The following is a 22,265-nucleotide window of genomic DNA, read 5'->3' on the forward strand; positions in this document are numbered from 1 at the left end:
TAGACATATAAAATACTATTTTGTGATATTTTATGTCTATTTGTGTACACACCAACTTCGACAACTACTCGCTATCTACTTCAACACCTATATTTTCCACAAAATTGATAAACTACTTGACTTAGAGAGATGTAATTCACGCAAAAAGCAATATGATTAAGTAAACATGTAGAAAATTTATTAAAATGTATACAAGATATATGATACAAAGGTAGCAGAACAAATCTGGTCATTAAATAATTTGTAAATTGTACAAAACAACTTAAATATAGTGGTCCGACTGGATTCTTGTTCAAAAGGCCACACACATCACATACATAAGTGCATTCTGGGCATTCGCACACAAGCTACTCTACTTAAGGCAACCTGCAAAGTGGCTTTAACAAAAATCACACATCACCTATCAAAGATGTCCCATTTACTGGCAGTCCCATAGAAATATGGCACGTTTTTAAAAAATGGGGCAGCAAACTAAGACTCAGACAGGCAGACTTCTGTAGGCTAGTTGTGTGGTTTTTTTATGCATTAAGAAATGTATGTGATATCTTGAGGACCACCCTTTTAAGCAAGACGTTCTCTCAATGATTAATGTTCTCATCTTCCTCCACCTCTTCATCATCCTCAGCAGCATGGGTATTTGCATTTTTGTAGACCAGGCGGATTCCAGCAGCGTTTTGTAGAGCCTCCAGGCTGGTCTGACTCACATATAAGCTCACGTTTATGTTGGGACGTGTTGATCTCAATTCCTCTATTTTACTCCATGCCTAATAATACACACAGAAAAACACAAAATTATATAACTGGAAATGAATGTTAAAGAGATAGTTCACCGAAAATGAAAATATACTGCCCGTCATTTAATTCCAAACAAATGTTGCTGGGGTGCCGGGAACAATCGCACTTGGATTAGGACCACAGCAGAGCCCCCCGTGTGAAATTCTCCTAAAACACAACATGCCATGAACCTCAATATTTAGATACCTGCTGGAAGTTGCCATTATGGCAGTAGTGTTCCACCAGGAACCCATACACATCTCCAACACGCACCGCAGGGTCCAGATCCGTCTCTTCCAGCAGAGACTCACACATACGCACCGATTCTACTGGATCCTCTTCATACATCCTCGAAACACACATGAATACATTTAGAAATGCATGCACAGGTGTTGACAGAACGCAGAAACAAAATGCTAGTATTTCATCAGTACCTTCGTGCCTGAATGAACCTCTTGATAAGTCCGAGTCTGTGTGTCAGTATGAGGAATCTGCTGTCAGCCTCGTCTCCAGTGCGACCCTTTGCTTTAGTCAGACACTTGCATGCCTCCGTCAGAGCTCCGTACGCCTTCTCGTAATTCTGATAATCGTCAATTTCCACCTGTGAACAAACACCACAAATAAGTCATCAAGAATAATTGAGATATTGATTATTGCTTTGTCAGTTCTGCTGGACACGCGCTCTCAGTACCTCAGCACAGGCCTCATAGAAGCCAGCGAGCAGGTCGAGTGCACGTCCTTTTGTGTAGAAGCTGATGATATTCTTCATGATCTCCGGGTCGTTCCTCCAGTCTAGAGACTGCAGGTAGTTGGCTGCCATTATGTAAATTTCCTTCTGTCTGGAAACACCTGCGAAAAACACTATTTTCTCTGTATCGCCGGATTTCAACAGCGCTCGCATCGCCTGTCAAAGACAAGAACAGGAACAGAAAAGAAAAGCTTGATATCTTTGATTTTAGAAGAGGCTGGTGAAAACCTATTTCAGGCTGAGAGAAGATTTAAGGGTCAAAGACATTTAGATGTCCGCATCAATAGAAATTTACAAATATGATTTTATATACATAGAAAGCACATTAAATGCAAGTAAAACATCTATTTTTAAGGTTTCAAATACGTTTTGGGAGAATAAAATGTCAAAATGTGGGTTAAATAATAATCCATTGTCATTCAGTGTAACACTTATATTTATGTAAAATTGGAACAACATACTTATTCTGACCTGTACATATTAAAATATATAAAAGAATAAGTGAGCATACTAAATTTTATTGCATTTTAAATGAGTAAAAAATTCTTGCTGACAAATGGAAAGTTTAAAAATGTAAAATTACAAGTAATTAGCATTTGGGGTAAAAGTAATTAGTCTTTAATATGGCATAAATAGATTTTTTGCTGTAAATATTCCTGACAAGATTGTTACGCTGAATGACATTTTAGTGGGTGTCTTCTCATGGTAAAAATGTATGATATTTCATTTTTGCTCGGAAAAACAAACAAACAAATTAAACAGGACCCATTCTGATGTATTGAAAAACAACAAAAAACAATTCAAAGCTGTATTACACTTATTGTTTTGATGCTTGAAAACCCTTTTTCATCTTTGACCCATAAATGGACATGAAATAAAAATGAGATATAAATGGATATAGATGTAAACAATAAATAAATAGCTGGTGATGATTGAGCGATAATAAACATTCCTCTTAAGTAGTAGATGTATACAACTGCTTTTTCTACAACAAAGTTTTGATCATTTTGATCATTTAGGTCTTGTCCACAGCAACACGTTTTTGCTTGAAAACATCTTTTTCTCTCAGTTTTTGCCTTCTGTCCACACAATTTTATCAAGGAAAACTGAGCTTTTTGGATACATTTGAAAACACGTTTTCACGTCGTAGTGTGGATAGTGAAAACGGAGGTATTTGAAAACAATGACTTAGTTTTTGTGACACATATTGTACCCATAGATATCTATAGTTATACCGCCATTGTTATGCCTGCTTTTTACATTAACAGTGTTGCTCAAGATAAATGCTCCTTTGTAGAATCTTCATATTACATTCCTGCAAAGATGACAGAGAATTTACTCACATTTGCTGTCCTGGGTGGCAAAATATGATGACAGTTGCGTTTTAAACCCGAATTTGAGCGTGACCTGGACGCAATAGTGATCGTGCCAGAAGTATAACGTGAGAACTTTATTATATCTGCTCTCTCTGCATCATCTCATGAGCTTTTAGTATGTTTTACGCATGTGCAGTTTGGTGATTTAAGCATTTTCAGATGTTTCAGTGTGGATGAGCAACTTTTGGAAAATGCTTGAAAACTAGTGTGGAAAACTAGTAGTGTTCAAATGTCTCCGGATTAATGTAGACGTACCCTTTTAGAGGCCTTAGAAATTCATGTATCGAATATCATACAGTAGGTTTTATAGGGTTAATTTGAGCTGAAATTATTTTCATTTAAGTGATTAGGTAGAATGTGAAATGATATGAGAAACATGAAACTAACACAGTGTAGGAAATTGATGGGATAAAGGTAAATTCTATTATTTAGCATCATTATATAAAAATATGCTGTGATTGACCATTCAGAATCAAGTATTCCGGAGAGCCAAGTCATAAGATTACGTGAAATCTTTCTGCAAAAATGGGCAATGACTGAATTGAGCAGAAGTCAAACCTTGGTCTTGTTTCCAGCTTGTGTGTATTTCTTAGTCGCTAGGTGGTAGTTGCCCTGCCGCATGCAGCAGTCTGCGATTTTCTCCAGCAGCTCCTTTCGCCCGGCCTCAGACAGATGGGTCGAGTCTTTTGGCACCGTCAGACTTTCAGCCAGATCTTCTGTGATGGTCAAACTCTGGTCCAAACACAACTGGAGCGCCTCATGGTACTAAACGCACAAATTCATATTCAGTTACAAAACACTCTGCTGTGATTCCTACAATTAAAAAGGTTTCTGTTTGCATTCATAAATGTTATGAATATTAACTTATTGGATGCATGACATTGTGTGGTGTTTGTTTACCTTTTTGGCAGCCACCAGCAATTCCACAGCTTTCTGGTACTGAGCATGTTTTATGAAGAAATCTGAGCAGCGTGCTAGTAAGGCGGGGTCGCTGGTCTCATTCAGGTCCTCAGCGATCAGCTGCAGAGCTCCAAATTGCTCTGTGGCAAAAGCCAGTTCTAAAGCCTTAGAGACATGACCTGCCTGGAAAGGTGGAATGGACACGTGTTGTATAAGCAATCAGCACCACCTAGTGGTAAAGTTTGACGCAACACGTATCTGAATCTAAAGTGAGAATGTTTGGAAGTACCTTATGATAAAGCATAACAGCTCGGTCCATGTGCGTTCCTTTCTCTTCATAATACATGGCCGTGTCCATCATGTCTTCTGGATTGCTAAGCAGCGCCAAATTCATGAGCTGCTCGTCCAAGTTATTCTCTTTACACAGTCGGATGGCGTTGTTATAGGCTTGTGCTCGTGTGTAGAAGTGCACCGACTGGCTGATTTCATCCTGTCCCTCGTACTGCCGTGCAACATGATAAGACGCTGCTCTGTTCCCCGTCTCATTGGCTATCTCACTCGCCTAAGGAATATACAGATCAATATTAAGTATTCAATACATCTGGATTTTATTTATACACAAATGGAAATTTAAATCAAACTCATTAAACATACCTTCTGAATGTTTCCTAGATAACAGTGCACACGCACTTGAGACAGGTAGTCCTGAGCGAAGGCGTAGTAATGCAGTGCAGCCTCCATGTCTGATTGGCTCTCCAGATAATGACCCCACCACTTATACAGATCCCTGTCCAATCACACACCAGACAACGGACAGTGGGAATATCAAAGCCATGTCAGACCGCAGGGGCCATAATCATGAATCATCTCTGCGTACTAACTCACTTGTCTTTCATTTTATTGATGTAGATCTCCAATGAAACATTGTCCTCCATCAGCATTCTCGGAACTTCAAACCGATGTGTGTCTGACTTCTCAAAACTGTTCAATGAGAAAGATAAAAGTACCACAAACAGATTTTTACTTTTTTTAATCTATCTGAGCAGCAAATCAGCATATTAGAATGATTTCTGAAGGATCACGTGACACTGAAGACTGGAGTAATGATGCTAAAAATTCAGCTTTGATCACAGGAATAAATGACATTTTACAATATATTAAAAAACAGTTATTTTAAATAGTAAAATATTTCATTTCTGTTTTTACTGTATTTCTGGTGAGCATAAGTATGGAAGCTTGTTTCCGCCACTAAATAAAAAAAATAAAAAAGGTAATTGCGACTTTTTATCTCACAATTGCATCTTATAAAGTCAGAATTGCGAGATATAAACTCACAATTCTGACTTTTTTTTCTCAGAATTGCGTCAGTTTATATCTCACAATTCTGACTATAACAAGCAATTGTGTTTATATCACGCAATTCTCACTTTATAACTCGCAATTGTGAGTTTATATCATAATTCTGACTTATAACTCACAATTCTGACTTTATATCACACAATTCTGACTTTATTTCACGCAATTCTGACTTTATATCACACAATTCTGACTTTATATCACGCAATTCTGACTTTAAAACTCACAATTCTGACTTTATATCACACAATTCTGACTTTATATCTCACAATTGTGTTAATATCTTGCAATTCTGAGAAAAAGAGACAGTATTGTGAGATATAAACTTGCAATTGCGAGAATAAACGTCAGAATTTTGAGATATTGCAATTGCGAGAAAAAAAGAATTATTTTTTATTTTGTGGCAGAAACAAGCTTCCATACATAAGAGGCTTCTTTCAAAAACATTAAAAAATATTTTTTGAATGGAAGTTTATGGTGTCCCATGGCTTTCTGATTTATAAAGATGTTACAAAAATCAGGGGAGAAATCAAATCACTTTGTGTGACCTTTGTGACCTCAGCGTGCATCTCAGCAGTGATTGTGTGTGAATGTGACACTCACTACACCAGTGCCAGGTTCTTGTCTCCCATGGCCTCCAGGTGTTTGGCATAGCTGTAGTATGTGGTTCGGAGGTGAATGCGGTCATTCGTTTCTGCCGTCTCTACCGCCTGCTGCCACTGACCTGCCGCCTGATAAAACTTATTCAATAGATCAAACCTCCCGCATGACTTATACAAACGCTCTGCATCCTCCTGTGAAAAAACAGAGATTCTGCGATAAACCCAAATGTTTAAATCCAAATGTTTAGTTCTTGTTATTGTACTGAATGAGACAGAGAGGCTCCAAGTGCACTAGGTTTATTTAGATAACGTTGTGTTTGTGCTTGTGTGATTTAAACAACATGAAACGCCATTTGCAATGTATTCAGCTTCCATAATGTGACATAACTCAGAGTGAAACATACACTACACAAAAGTTGTTTCAGAGGTGGAGAAAGTTATTAGATATTAGATACAAGATTATGTTAACAAACTTTCCTTTCTTTAATAATAATAATGCATACTGATGAATGTGCACAATGAAAACTGGAATATTAGGTTAGCAAAAGAGGTCATTTTTGTCAAGCTATGTCAATTTGCGTGTGTCTTACCAGCATGCCCAGCTGTGTAGCCAGTACGGCCACCTGCGCCTCCAACTCCGGCTCTTTTTCAGCATCCCTGAGAGCACGAGCAGCCCGTGCGTTACCCATGTTCCCCAGACACACGCGCGCCACGTCCAGACGACGACTCTTCACACACATCCGCGCCATGTTCTCCCACACCGCCTCACTATAGATGCAATCATATACACACGCAACATGCACACGTTTTACATTAACATGTATGCGTTTGGCAGATGCTTTTATCCAAAGCGACACTGCATTGAAGGTATACATTTAATAAGTTCATGCATTCCCTGGGAATCGAATCCATGACCTTGTCATTGCTATTGACATTCTCTACTGTTTGAGCTACAGGAATTAAAGGATTAGTTCACTTCAGAATTAAAATTTCCTGATAATTTACTCACCCCCATGTAATCCAAGATGTTCATGTCTTTCTTTCTTCAGTCGAAAAGAAATTAAGGTTTTTGAGGAAAACATTCCAGGATTTTTCTCCATATAGTGGACTACAACGGCTACCAACAGGTCGAAGGTCCAAATATCAGTTTCAGTGCAGCTTCAAAGAGCTCTACACAATCCCAGACGAGGAATAAGGGTCTTATCTAGCGAAACGATTGGTAATTTTCTAAAAAAAAAATAAAAATTATATACTTTGTAACCACAAATGCTCTTCTTTCACTGCTCTGCGATGCGCCACGCATTACGTAATCACATTAGAAAGGTCACGCGTGACAAAGCAAACTTATAAAGACTACAGTAAGTCAAAAGGCCTTTACAAGAAAAAGGTAAAACAACGACGTCGGACGAGTTTTTCACCCTACTGCGGTACTTCTGCCTACGTCACGCGTGACCTTTCCATCGTGATTATGTAATGCGTGGCGCATCGCAGAGCAGTGCAAGAGGAGCATTTGTGGTTAAAAAGTATTTTTTTTTTTTTTTTGAAAATGACAGATCGTTTCGCTAGATAAGACCCTATTCCTCGTCTGGGATCATGTAGAGCCCTTTGAAGCCTCATTGAAACTGACATTTGGACCTTCAACCTGTTGGTTCCTGTTAAAGTCCACTATATGGAGAAAAATCCTGGAATGATTTCCTCAAAAACCATAATTTCTTTTCAACTGAAAAAAGAAAGTCATGAACATCTTGGATGACATGGGGGTGAGCAAATTATCAGGAAATTTGAATTCTGAAGTGAACTAATCCTTTAATCAAAAACACAAAAACCTCAGCTCTCTTCAGATGCCAAAGATTACAACATTATAACATACACAACATTACTGAAGCCCCCTGGCTTTGAAAACTTGCACGAAGAATGTAAGAATGCCATACTGCACGTTGCACTTTCTCCCATTCATAGTTATATGTATATATTCATAGTCTTTGTATATCTAAAGTCTTTGGTGTAGATCATAAATAAATGAACATGTGATAAAATCTGCTTTTATTGGAAAATATTCAGATGACATTTTCCTTGTCACTTTTAAGATCTGCACTGTTTTAAAGTGTGGATACATACACTGGAACACAACATAAAGCATCAAATCTGTCTTAAAAGGGTGTGAGGATGTGTTAAAGAGGATATTCGCACAGTCTTATTTCTCTCAGCACTCGGCAGCTGCACTTTGAGTGTTTCTGCCGTTTCTCCTTTCGTTCCACCTCATGAGCGAACCGTTCCAGCTATGCATGGAATGACCCCATCAACACCCAACACTCTCTCTCCCACATTCCCTCTCTCCCACTCGTTTGGCCCTTCGTGCCCTCCCTCTTTTTTTCATCCAGTCCCATCTGGTCTTTATTTGTCCAAAATCCCCCCATTCTCTCGTCTTTTTCGCTCTGTTCGGCTTTAGTAGATACAGATGTGGGCTGTTTATTAGAGCTAAGCAACAGGAAATTCCCTGAATCTTTGGGGGCCCAGAACTGAGCAAGAAACAACAGAAAAGTAGAAAGAGAAGCAAGTCCAACCAGAATGATTTATGATTCTCCTTTTTATTGAATAGAAATGTGGAAATGAAGTACATTTTTACATTGTTCTGGGTGTGTGGCTTTTCCTGTAGTACTTTTTCACTTGTTTTATGGTCTAGAAGGTGAAAATGGTTCATTTGATCACTAAAACAACAACAACACACAATTTGAGGAATCATTCATGTCTAGAGCTCAAACGCTGTAGGACAATGCACAAACTGAACTTTAATACTTAGTGCAACAGGTAAATTTCACTAAACACATGATATTTCATCTCCTGCTCCATTAATAACCAGCTCACTGAGTCAAAGAGAGAAAGAGGATGGTGTTGCATTCTGTTCTGTCTGTTTTCCTTCCAGGAAACACATCCTGTAGCTGGAGTAACGTGTTTGTCACCGAGAGAAAGAGAGAGAGAGAGAGAGATGTATTCCCAAGTACTCCCTACCCTCCCAGTTCTTCTGAGCTTTTCAGGGATAAAACACACACGCCCGCACGTGAACATGGGAAACTGGTTAGGGCGAGTAATCTGAGATAAACGAGTGAGAAAGAGTGTGGGAAAGAACAAAAAAGCACAGAGACCGCATCACGCAGACATTCCTCAGCGTTCCCAGCAGGGAGACGAGGAGAAAAAACTTCCTAGTGCACATCTGCAGGAGAAAGGGGGAGGAACAGACAGGCGGCGAGACCTCAGAGCCGCAGACAGAGAAAGGACGACGCTTTAGGAGCGATTTAAAGAAAGCGTGCTGGTTTATGTGATGGCCTTGGAGGTCCAGCGTCCAGCCCTACGAGCAGCAGCGGCCCCTGACTCTGAGGAAGAGGGCTAGAGACTCCCGTCGCCCCAACGACCCTCAAGACACAAGAATGAGTGGCGATGTCCTCTAGCTAACCTCTTACAGCGTTCATGCCGCTCAGCGTTTAGCGTGCACGTGTACCCGTGGACGTTTCAGGTATTTGAGAGGCGTATGGCCGTGCGCAGGCTGGTGGTGGTGGCGGCGGCGGTGGCCCTGCTTTCTCTGGTGCTCAATAACGTGGCGACATTCAGCTCCAACTGGGTGCTACAGGCGCTGGAGGACGGACGGAGGCGAAGTGTCGGGCTCTGGAGAGCATGTGCGCACGAGGACACGCACACTCACGAGCCCACACCCTGCCAGAGACTCAGCTGGGGATCGGAGCTCGCGGGGTACCAGGAGTCACGCAGCACTGTCAAACGTGAGTCTCCATGTCACAGCTAGAGCGTATGGAACTGTGTGTAAGGGAATAAACTTCAATACGACCTCTGCAGCAAACGAACAGATTTATGCACATTTTAATGCACTTTATGTTACTAAACATAACAGAAAAAGATGACACTTTTATTTAAAAATATTATATTAACATTATAATTTTTAATGGATCACGTACATTCAATTAGAAATGTTACTAAACATCAATCAATATATTTTATTTATATATAATTTCAGTGCCAAGCATGATACAATATTAATGTCTTGAAAAAACTGAAAAAAGAACACTTAAAATGTGACTATCAAGTACATAATGTTTAGTAAATAATTTGTGAATACATTAAAATATACACAAAATGTCATTAATGTATATGTTTCTTAAATATATTTCATATTTCAGTGAACATCAACTTAGGATTTGCTAATATAATGTTTTATAGTAAAAGTCGCCATGAAATCAAAATTGGAGTTTTTTGGCTTTTAGTATATGTTAGCCTTACTCTTATCTGTAAGGTGGTGTGTTCCAAAACAATGACAAAATTCGTATTTAGAAGATATAAGCGTTCAAAACTTACAATCTTTCACTTCTATCAATATGGATCAACGATTTTGATGACATCACGCTTCTGTCCATTTCAAATACTCTCTTGAATCTAAAGCGTCCCGCTGAAGCTGGGGCTAAAATCGGTCACTTGTTCACACATTTACTATTTTCTACATGGTGAATGGCACATAGTGCACTATATAGGGGATAGGGAACGATTAAGACAGTGTAAATATGCTTTCCATTGAGGCGAATGAAGTTTGGTTTCACATTAGTGTCACGCGAACCGCTGCAGCACACACAGTCTGCTCCGGTCCAGAGACACGATAGTACAGCGTGGATCATATGTGCGAGTCGCTGCAGACCACAAAACTTATCGGACACATTTGAATTCTACACAGAATGATATTTTAAAGTGATATGGAGGAGATTAGGAGGAGAAAGGAAGATTAGAAGGAAACTGAGGCTTTACCGAGTTCAACGGCTCTGGCCGAGCTGTGATATAAACGAAACGCTACTGGCTATTTTAAAAAAGGAGAGGAGGTGTTCGATATGTCCCAGCCTGTCTTCCTGTTTCAGTGGAAATTACATCAACACATTGAATAATGCTGCACATTCCAAGGCACTTTAAAATAACCTTTAAAGGGCCTTTAAAATAACTTTCAGTAAGTAATTATTGACAGTGTGACAGTGTGTGGACTCTTGTATTGATAATGCAAGAGTCCAAGTCTCCTCCAGCACATCTTTCAATGAATTTAAAGGGTTAGTTCACCCAAAAATGAAAGTTCTCTCATTTTTTACTCACCCTCATGTCGTTTTACACCCATAACCTTCGTTCATCTTCAGAACACAAATTAAGATATTTTTGATAAAATCCGATCGCTCAGTGAGGCCTCTATTGCCAGCAAAGTCACTGAACCTCAAAAGATCCAGAAAGTTACTAAAGACATATTTAAAACAGTTCATGTGAGTACAGAGGTTCAACTTTAATATTACAAAGCAACAAGAATACTTTTTGTGTGGCAAAAAAAAAAAAAAAAAAACTTTTCAACAATATCTAGTGATGGCCGATTTCAAAACACTGCTTCAAAGCTTCACGAATCTTTTGTTTCGAATCAGTGGTTCGGAGCATTTATTATTGTTTAAAAGTCGTTATTTTGTTTTTTGTTTTTGGTGCACAAAAAGTATTCTTGTCACTTTATAATATTAAAGTTGAACCACTGTACTCACATGAACTGTTTTAAATATGTCTTTAGTTCCTTTTCTGGATCTTGAGAGGTTCAGTGACTTTGCTGGCAATAGAGGCCTCACTGAGCCATTGGATTTCATCAAAAAAATATCTTAATTTGTGTTCTGAAGATGAATGAAGGTCTTACAGGGGTGTAGAACGACATGAGGGTGAGTAATAAACATTATTTTCATTTTTGGGTGAACTAACCCTTTAAGGTCTGGACTCAGAGGTGCCAATTCATGAGTGAAAAATACATTTCTTTTTCTTTATGCAACCATTCTTTCATTTGGGCCTGATGAATCTTGTTTTTTTCATCCTGGAATACGGCCATGATGTGTCTTCCTGCATAGTTGTTTAAGAAATAAAAAGCTACACACTCCATCAACTAGAAGAACTGCTGCCAAACATAACATTCTAGAAAAAAACAATCACAGCAATAATGGTCCAGTTATAGACTCTTAAGTATTTGCCTATTTAAATCCAAACAGTGACTTTTTTTTGGCCGGGCAGTATATATATATATATATATATATATATATATAAACTTTTGCAACAGCCACAATAAAATAAATAATTAAATAAATGAAATAAAATGAGCAGGAATCTGTCTTAGCCTATGATCACTGTAGAGGATGAAAATCAACAAAACATTTTGCCAAAAAGTGTTCAGTTTTTTGTTTTGTTTTTTTTTTACAAACAATTTGTGTATATGATTGTGAGTGTATTAACTGCTTACATATGAAATGGATGTCTTAAAACTTTCTGTAAAACTTATTTAAAATACAGCTTTCTTTAAATCTGAGCTCTAGACTCCTCCTCAAATGAAGTAGATGTCTAAAGCTCTTTTTTTAGATGTCTGGCTAGTATTAAACCATGGCAACTATCACTGGAAGAACAACCAAGCAGAGATTTGCCGGCCTGTAGCATGCAGCCTGGCACGTCTGTCCATCTATCCTGATTTAGAAATAGGAAACGGATGGACACAGTGAAGGATTGTGGCTTTCAGGAAGTGACACCCACATTGGCAAAGTTGTGTCTTATGCACATCTGCAGCTGGATCTTCCTTACAATGATTCAGATGTTCTATCCACACACACACACACACACTCATCCGCTCATTCCCACTGTAAAACATGATTTTTTTCAAAGTTGTAAATAAAACTGAATATTGGAGTACATTTTACAAGAAAATACTATTTTAGTCTTTACAATTCAAAATTTTCATGTTTAATTCAATGCGTTATTGTCGGTTCTTTGTAATTATTTCTTGTCGACTAGCAATTTCTGAGTGAAAGTTTTTTCAGTGCATGTATATGTTGGCTTGAATCACTTAAAAAGCATTTGAGCATTAATATTTATTTTTTCCTGTTTACAGTTCAGTTTGACATGATGCGGGCATGTAACCTGATGGCTACTGTGGCTCTGACCGTGGGTCAGCTAATCTTCCTGTTTGGGTTATTGGAGATAAGCCACATTACCCAGGATTCTCAGTGGTGGGAGGAGGCCATCGCTGCCCTGTTCCAGTTAGCCAGTGAGTGTTCAAGCCTGTTTGTACAGTCAGTAACAAACACTAACAGCCCCTTTGAGGAGCTTCAATATGCCTGACAGAAATAAAACACACCCACCCTCAAATAACACATTAATTCTTCAATATCTAACCCGTCTGTCCTTAGAGATATGGTCTCTATTGTCCTATGTTTGTTGTTCTGCATTTTGGGAAAGGAAAGATGGAGCTTTGAGGATCTATAACAGAACAAACATCAACAAAGCACAGCAGCCTACACTACACACAACAAGACTACACACAATTCAACAGGAAACAACAGAGTCCTGGCCAGAGGCCCGCTGACAAATTAAATGAACTCCCATTGGGGACGTACGCAGGCCTGTGTCTTCAAAACTAGCTGCTGATGTCCCATGAAAGTGTGCTGGCTGTGATGTTATCTCGTTTTATTGCGTGTGCACTTTGAATGGTTTGTGCATCCTTTCACCTACATGGATGTTTAAATGCTGACTGCCAGACATTAACTTTTTTGCTCTCCAGACCCTGTGGCTAGTGGGTTTCCAAAGTTACTAGAAACTCAGCATTTTCACTGGCCACAACTTTGACATCAATACCAAAAAAACTGGCATATAGATATTTTTAATATTATCTCATAATTTGGCAGCAGGTATATTAGGCTGCTGTCACTTTAAGACCTGACGCACGGATCCATTATACTGTTACACATGCGTTTTCTTTCTCAACTGTTTACGTTCACTTAAAACATAACTGACTGTGTTTATGTGAATACTCGCTAAGACCAGCATTTTGACATTATTTTGTGTGTATTTGACTGTTTAAGCACAAAAAAACAGCGAAAAAAAACTCTATTTAGTACTGAGAGGCAGCTTTATGTGCGCAAACTTTGGACATGAGCACAAAATCTGCAGAAATTAGTAAAATTATGCGCAATACGCGCAATCCCATGGCGAAATTCAACCTCTGTAACACCAACAATATTCATCCAGAGCAAATGAAACAAGTGAGTGAGGGGAGGTGGGTTTGTGTGTCAACTCGGTGTCAGAGAGATGAGAGAGAGAGAAAGCACAGCTGGTATCGTGTATCTATTCTGCGGTAAATGAGTATTGGAAGCGCTTCCGATATTTCAGTATATGTAAAAAAATGCCTTTTTAAAAAGACTACAATTGAAAAATGTATATATTATATATAAAATTCAATCCGCCAAAGTGGCTAGTAGGAGTGACTGAGCAACCCCTAGCAACACCCAAGTAACCACCCAGAAAACCCTAGCATCCACTTGACAATGCCCTAGTAACCACCTAAATCACCCAACATGGCGTATTTTATAAATAAAAAATAGAACATTACAAAACACCCAGAACAGTCTAGCAACACCCCAGCAACTCCACAGTAACCACCCTGAACACCCTAGCAAGTAGCAACTGCCCAAAAACACCCTGGCTACACCCACGTAAAACACCCTACCAACCACATAGCAACTGCCCATAACACCCTAGCAACAACCCAGAGCACCCTAGGTGGTTACCTAACCCTAACCCTAACCCCAACCACCTACCTAGAATACCCTAGCAATAACAACTCAAAACACCCCAGCATTATGGCACCAACTTTCGCACAGGCACTACTCATGTTTTATTCATAAATGTAAAAATGTAGTTAATAGGAATTCTTTGATCACACCCGCTGTTTTCTTAACCTCAGGTCATTTTTTATAGCTACCCTGTACATTTCCTGTGTTTTAGAAAAGGTCCTTTTCAAGTTTCATCAAAGATGCCTGTGACTCCATGGTCTGGCTTTCGTGATGTTGTGCTACGATGGTGGTCTGCTACTAGTTTAGTATATCAGTACAGCTAATAGTGCGCAATACCGTGTATGTGTGCATTGTTTTAAGTGTGACAATAGTTATATTTAGCTAAACGGGGTCCAGAGCACCAGCGGCTGCCGCACAGCTCCAGAGAGCGACAGTCAGGCGCCAGGATATCCCTGCTCAGGACGAGGAAGTGTCTGTAACTACCTGTTATGCAAACCCAGAGCCGCAAAGGAAAGACGGGGAGGGGGTGTGTGACAGTAAGAAGTGGGGCGGCCGAGTGTCAGAGTTATTAGACATGGACTTGAACGGGAATTGATGATATTTTAAGAAGCACACACCGATACAGAAGAAAGAAAAGTGGACGTATGTGACGCCACGGAGGAGCATGTTTCATCAGGACAGGTCTAGAATCTCCCAAAATGTGTGTTAGTGTGTGTGGGTTTTGGGTGGAGGAAACAAGTGTCCTGATTAACTGTCCCTGCAATTCTGCGTCTGTTTACACAATCTCAAGGGACAGACTATGTCTGACCAAAATGAAAACAATTACGTCCTCATACTGCCATATAAATTATAAACAAGCACAAACTGCTTCCCTGAAGTAAACAGGGAAACCCAATCACCATCAAGCCTTTATAAACAAACATACGTATACCAGACTTTGCTTCTATAACATGCGGCACATGCAAAGGCAATTTGCATAGTTTAAGTGTACTGACTAGACATTCACACAACGGTGCTACTGAACAGGGACTTTCCCCAGACAGTTGCTCATGGGCACAATGATGATTGTTCAAGGCTAGTTTCTTGTGTCCTTATCATTGTGTTAATGAGAGTGAAAGCTTAAAAATAAAAATGGATAGTTTTGGCTCTGAAATCCGATTAAGAAACTTTCAAAGCTGTTGTAAGGGGGCAATATACACAGACATGTGACTGAACATCAGTTGAATTCCTACAGCCTACTGTTAAGGTAATGAACATTTACTTGTTTTCACCCCCGATGGCTGTCAGGAAGTCCGAAATCGAATACTTCTCTACTATATAGTACGTGAAAAACAGTACGCGAACCGAGTAGTATGTCCGAATTCATTATATTTGAAAAACATTAGTCGAAAAGTACCCAGATGACTTCTGAAGTGCGCATACGATAGACACTTTACTATCCCATGAGGCCACGGGAGAGGATTTGTGAATGGAGTTGAGGGGACGTAACTGACGCTGGTAGGTCATGTGACAGTAACAACATGACGGATGTAGTACTTTTATACTACACGCATTCGTACTATATAGAACATACTTTTTCAAAAGTCGTGAAGTAAATCTAAATTCAAATGTAGTACCTACTCAACAGCACGCGATTTCGAATGCAGCTAATGACTGACTAACGCCCTGTTTCCACCTGGTATTAACATTTTATCAACAGTTTTGGTCGATCGGATCACAAGTGGATGTTTTGCATCCCGTTTACACCTGTATTTAGCGCCATCCACTTGTGATCCGATCGACCAGTACACATCTTAATACCAGATGGAAACAGGGCCTAAATGTCATCAGTACAATCAGCAACCACCCAGAATACCCAAGCAACCATCCATGATGGCAATAGATGCATCCCAATTCATGTACTTATGCACTACTCTATGCTATTTTGTGGTATAAATAGTGTAAATGTGTTTGCACTGAAAATTCCAAATAGGAAAAGTACACTTTAAATACATGGAAAATGCACTTAATTGATCGGAAAAACAAAGTGTGGAATGTTGGACACATCATGCACTCAACTGTCGCAGCTTTAAAGAAACTCTATGTAATTTTTTTATTGTAGTAAAGCATAAAAATACTATAATATGTCTGTAGTTATTTAGGAAATATGCTAAGTTCACATACTTGTTTCTCCGAAAAACTCTACTCTGAAATATGCGTTCCATGTCAGAATTTCTGTTTTTGTTTTGGTCTGTGTTATCCCGCCCACTGCCAATTTAACCAATAGTATTTCAACACCCTGGGTAGCCAGTTGGCGGGAAACAAAGGGGATTGAAGCCATGGAAGCCAGCAAACGAAATGGGTCGGAGATCACAGATTCCTAAAAAGCCTCGCATCCATCTAAAAATCAGATTTATATGTAGTGTAATCTACAGGACAGAATTAAATCCATTTGTTCAGACACTGATTGGTATATCTACATTATAGTTATGAAAGAGATATTTCACCTCTGCTCTAGTCCATCCATCATGACATCTCAACACAGTGTTGAACTAATTAAGTGAATTAGATAACATAAATGTCAGAGTCTCCAATTACACACTGCACCTGTTCACCAATTCAACTTTAAATACACACTGAATGCCACATGAGTGTCAATGAGTGAATTCAGACAGTTGTTTATATGACTGCACTCTATGTGTGATGTTATGGTCATGTGCCAAAATGACAAAAAACTACTTGAAATATTATCTGACCGAAACATATTTCTAAAATTGGACTAGGGTGGATATATGGATGTGATGTGGATCAGGTCTGTAAACGTCATGTTTTTCATGTGTGTTTTTTTAGACTACAAACAACTAAACAGATCTGAAAGTTTTTTTTGATATACCAAAAATAAAAACAAATTTCTGCTGTCTGTCTGAAAAAAATCGATCAAGAATAAACAGTCCATGAGAAAGAAAGTGATGGAGAGAGAGAGCAATGTGTAAAGCAAAGAGAGAAAAACATCTGTTCCTGAATAAATTTAATCGAGCCTGTTATTGTACATCATGTTCCAGTTCAATTGTACGAGCGTGTAAGTAAGAATCATCAGATGAAACTGAATGAAACGGAGGGAAGGAAGGAAGAATGGAAGGATAGAGGAGAAAAGGAAGGAAAAGGGATGACATCGGGCCAAAAAAAGCTGCATTCAGAATAAAAACAGAACGAACAAATGACTCGCTCGCTCTTGTTTCTGCCTAAATAAAACATACGCGTGAAACATGATCTGAATCCTGTAACTTTTTCCATTTCGCTGCTCTCCTGCACTGAATTCATCTCACATCCTCTGCGTTCTGTATTTCTGGGAATCTACTGTTGTGTTTTTAGGCCACAGTTATTAATAACACATGTGCTTGGAGTTTTTACAGGAAGTTGGAGACGTACTACTCCTATTAGTCAATACCAGCCAAAACCAACTCAAATTAGTCAAAAGGAAAGGAGATATGAACTATTATGGTTGTGACGAATTAAAGGAGTGTTTCCGGTTTAGGTTTTATGGTCAGCTATGTGACGTGCTGTCTAATACCAAAGAAAATAATTCAGTTTGTACAAACAAATACAAATGGTGTTTACAGTAATGCACTTACAATAAAATCTACAGAGAAACAGCTTCTAAACAGCTTTTAAAAGCAAAAATGTACAGCTTAAAAAAATCTGTGCTCTCATGTCATTTTTCATTTCCATCACAACCAAACAAACTTCTTTAGAAAACTCAGTTATGCTTTAAAATACTTGATCGTGATCTTTATACATGATGAATACCAAATCAACTCAAAAAACAATTGGTTAAAGTCAGCATGAAATGGAAGCTGCAACCAACTTTACTCCCATATTGTTTCCGAATGAAACAGCTATTGAACAACAACAACAAAAAAAATGTACAAGGCAAAACTTGATTTCATCCATTGGTAGCAGATTGGATTGTGAAAACTGAGCATTACATACCTAAATTAATGTCAAGTGAGCATATCACAAGAAAAACAAGCTATGACATTTTGATTAAAGACTATGAAGTTCGAGCAATTTTATATATAGAAAATGCACAAAAGAATTGTTCACAATAAGACCAGTAACATGCACTGAGAAAATAAATCTTAAGAAGATCAATTTATAAAAAAGCATAAAAGTTTAAATGTTAAAAACGTTTGAGTGGGGCACAAACTAAAAATAGAAAAATTCAGGCAAATTTAACATTTCAGTACCCTTAAAACCTAGGAAAAGGTCATTAAAGAGATGGGGTCATAAAAAATATGACTGCTTCCTTAAATACAATGTAAAAAAAAGATCATTTTAAATGGGGAAATTATGATATTCAACATCCTTAATTTCAATAAAAGCCAAATTTAGGTAGAATTTGATTTGTTTTATTCTTTATAACCTATTGAAGTTTAATGATGATAACTGCCACAAATCGACTGATATTTTAATGATATTAAATAAAATTGATTTAAGTTTTTTTGCATTACACATTAAAAAAGAGCTAAATCTATCAAATAATGTTATAAGTCAGCATAAAATGAAAATTCACTATTTTCTAAATGCATTTATCCCTTAAAATTACAACATTTTTAATTAGTTCCTTTATTATAAAAAAATGAATTCTATAAAATATCATCCTAGGGGACAGAAAGTTCCCCTAATTGAAGAATCAACCATAAATGTACCATAAAGAATGATGCTTTGGCTAATACCGCCCTGTCTCTCTGTCTCTGCAGGTTTTGTGCTGGTGATCGGTCTCGTGACATTCTACAGGATTGGCCCCTTCACTCACCTGTCCTACTCTTGCTACGTAAACATCGCTGCATGCTTGTTCGCCACGCTAGCGGCTGCCATGTTAATCTGGAATATTCTGCATCGCCGTGACGACTGTCTGTCACCGCCTGTCATTGTCATCAGTCGATCTTTGACCACACCCTTCAGGCCACGCCTAGACAATGACTATGTAGAGTCACCGTGCTGACACACAAAGACACATCTCACCTGAGACAAAACACATGATGGATACTTAGATGGGACGGACACAAAAGCCCATGGAGAGGATTTCAGTAACTTTATGTGAAATTGATCTCCTGCCTAAAGGGATAGTTCACCCAACAATGAAAATTTGCAGTTAATTTACTCACCCTCAGGCCATCCAAGATGTAGATGTCTTTTTTCTTCAGTAGAACAGTAAAGATGATTATTAGCTTAAAACCGTGGTCTTTGATGATTTGTATAATGGCTACCGTCACTTTGGGAGTCAAAAAATCATATACAGGCAAAACAAAATTAATACCAGCAGCTCCTGACAAAACATTGAGGTCTTATGAAGTGAAATCGGTCTGTGCAAGAAACTGAACATTATTATCTGTAATCCAAAGCCTCAGTAAATGGTCCTGAGTGCGTTCACGCATTATGACGTATTGTTTTGCCTGTATGTTTTTGTTTACTTCCAAAGTGACAGTAGCCGTTGACTTGCATTATATAAATCACCAAGGACCACATTTTCCGCTAAAATCTTTATTGTTCTACTGAATAAAAAAAAGACACCTACATCTTGGATGGCCTGAGGGTGAGTAAATTAACAGCAAATTTTCATTTTTGTTTGAACTGTCCCTTTAAGGACGAGGGCAGTGATCATGTGACTGCAAAAAGTGACTGGCTTCGGACTGAATGGAAGACTTTCGAAATTCCTTTTAAACAGAAGCAGGACTATGGATTATGAAGAATACAACCGACAGATAAAGATCAAGCTGGATCTTGACACATCTTTATTCATAAGTGCACTTATGAGAAAGTAGAAGCACGTTCGTATGCACATGTATCTATTATAGTTCTACGAAAGACGGAGCATCAAATTTCAAAAGGAGTCTAGGCATAGAATATTGCTCCCACGTCAATTGAATATAGTCATTTACAGGCCGGCATGGAATCTGCACTTTTATACACTTATTTTCTGTGCTAATTTAAGAGGAAAAATCTGCAGAATGGATTTAAATAGATGAATTTCACACCTATTTTATGTCCATTTCCAGATCACATTTTTACTTTAAAATAAAAATATATATACATATATATATATTGCATAAAGAAAATTAAGTCTATTTTAGGACTATTTGAATTTCAGCTTTTTAGGGGGTAATTTTGCTTAAATTTGCTTAATTGCTTCATTTTGTTTAAGCAAAATATAATCTTTTCTTTACTGTGAGGAGATATGACACCCAATCATGGTAAAATGTGTTAAACAGATCTGATATTACTATCAAATTATTTCAAAATATTCAATCTAATATGTGAGGGGACGAGATGGAAATTTGGTGGAGCAGATTCTGTGCAGGTCTGGGCATTTGGTACCAAAATTATTTTAGTGACTTCTGCCTGTTCATTCATCTCCATGTGACATCAATGAGGAAACTCTGCATAGTAACCATTAAGGAGGTGATGATCTGAATCTGATCATAATTTTATGATAAACTGGAACTATATCAGTTCAGTATACAGTAGACACAATATTTGTTAACCTGTGCCTGTGGTACCCATATATGTGTATAATACAGAGGTTTATTAATTATATTATTAAAATTTCACATTTCACCCTGAGCGGGACTGATATAATATTATTGAAGTAATAAACAAAGCCATTCAACACACAAAAGGGTTTTTCTGGTTTTGACTGTGTGTGTGTGTGTGTGTGTGAGATCAGTGAGCACAGAAGAGTCAAGGACAGTCTGAATGAAAGGAAATGAATGGAGACACACACACACACACACACACACACACACTCTGCGCTGACCCCCTGATTCCAGGCTGACACTTGAATGATGATAACATGAGGCTAATTAATGTTACTACATGCACAGAAACTATTTGCATGATTAAGGGATAGTTCACCCGAAAATAAAAATCCTATCATTATTTACTCACCTTCACATTTGAAACAACATTTTTAATTTTCGGGTGAACTATCCCTTAATCATGCACATAGTTTTAAAAAAATGTGTCACGGTTTCCACAAAAATATTACGCATCACAACTGTTTTCAACATAATAATAATAATAGTAATAATAATATTAAAAAATATCACTGAAGATCGGAGTAATGATGCTGAAAATTCAGCTTTGATCACAGGAATAAATTAAATTTTACAATATAGCTTTTACAATAGAAAACAGTTATTTTAATTCTACTGATTTTAACAATATTAATGTTTTTACTGTATTTTTGATAAGACTTCTTTCAAAAACATAAAAAATCAAAATTTAAATGTAACAGTAAAGGTCCAATTCTCACTATTAACTAGTTGATTATTAGTTTGCATATAACTAGTATATTGGTTGTTTATTAGTACTTATAAAGCACATATTAATGCCTTATTCTGCATGACCATATTCTACATCCCTTAATCCTGCCAATACCTAAACTGAAACACTACAAAAACTACCTTACTAACTATAAGCAGTAAATTAGAAGTTGATTGAGGGAAAAGTTCTAGTTAATAGTGAATACGTGTTCCCTATACTGACGTGTCACCAATGGAACTGTATATATACACACATCATAAATTCATATAATTCATATTTGCATATGTAGAATATATACATATCAACTACATGAATGTATGAGATGTGCTGATAATATTTCTGCTTCTTATTCTTAGTTATTTTATTGATCATTTATCTAGAAAGCAGCTTTGGTCAAATTTTTTGTTGTATTTTATTGTATTCAGAGGTTGTCAATCTCCAAATAAGACAAAAAAGCACCAAAAAGTATAATAAAAGTGGTGCATATGACATGTGCGCTATATTCCAAGTCTTTTGAAGTCATACAATAGCTCTGTGTGAGAAACAGGCCGAAATGTCATTTCTGTCGTTATTCTTAAATCTTGCT

At 37.9% G+C, this 22,265-nt stretch overlaps 2 protein-coding genes across 3 annotated transcripts in view; one reads left to right on the forward strand and one right to left on the reverse strand.

Annotated features, from left to right (window-relative positions):
• Window positions 1-156: 156 nt before the first annotated feature.
• ift140 (intraflagellar transport 140 homolog (Chlamydomonas)) overlaps window positions 157-22,265 on the reverse strand; it is a 31,555-nt gene continuing 9,446 nt past the window's right edge. For both annotated transcript variants that reach the window (XM_051881931.1, XM_051881930.1), the window contains exons 19-29: window positions 6,347-6,524; window positions 5,758-5,948; window positions 4,684-4,779; window positions 4,453-4,585; window positions 4,088-4,360; window positions 3,799-3,981; window positions 3,457-3,663; window positions 1,466-1,678; window positions 1,209-1,375; window positions 982-1,123; window positions 157-764 (exon numbers count right to left, since the gene is read on the reverse strand). In XM_051881931.1, coding sequence (XP_051737891.1) covers window positions 579-764; window positions 982-1,123; window positions 1,209-1,375; window positions 1,466-1,678; window positions 3,457-3,663; window positions 3,799-3,981; window positions 4,088-4,360; window positions 4,453-4,585; window positions 4,684-4,779; window positions 5,758-5,948; window positions 6,347-6,524 — 1,969 coding nt within the window. In that variant the 3' untranslated portion in view covers window positions 157-578. The remainder of the gene's footprint in view (window positions 765-981; window positions 1,124-1,208; window positions 1,376-1,465; window positions 1,679-3,456; window positions 3,664-3,798; window positions 3,982-4,087; window positions 4,361-4,452; window positions 4,586-4,683; window positions 4,780-5,757; window positions 5,949-6,346; window positions 6,525-22,265) is intronic.
• On the forward strand, window positions 8,633-20,977 carry tmem204 (transmembrane protein 204). Its single transcript, XM_051881932.1, has 3 exons — window positions 8,633-9,529; window positions 12,694-12,849; window positions 19,114-20,977. The coding sequence occupies exons 1-3, from the start codon at window positions 9,283-9,285 to the stop codon at window positions 19,356-19,358; spliced, it is 648 nt and encodes a 215-aa protein (XP_051737892.1). The 5' UTR covers window positions 8,633-9,282; the 3' UTR covers window positions 19,359-20,977.

This window comes from Ctenopharyngodon idella, chromosome 23, assembly GCF_019924925.1.
Source record: "Ctenopharyngodon idella isolate HZGC_01 chromosome 23, HZGC01, whole genome shotgun sequence".
NCBI classification, from domain to species: domain Eukaryota; kingdom Metazoa; phylum Chordata; class Actinopteri; order Cypriniformes; family Xenocyprididae; genus Ctenopharyngodon; species Ctenopharyngodon idella.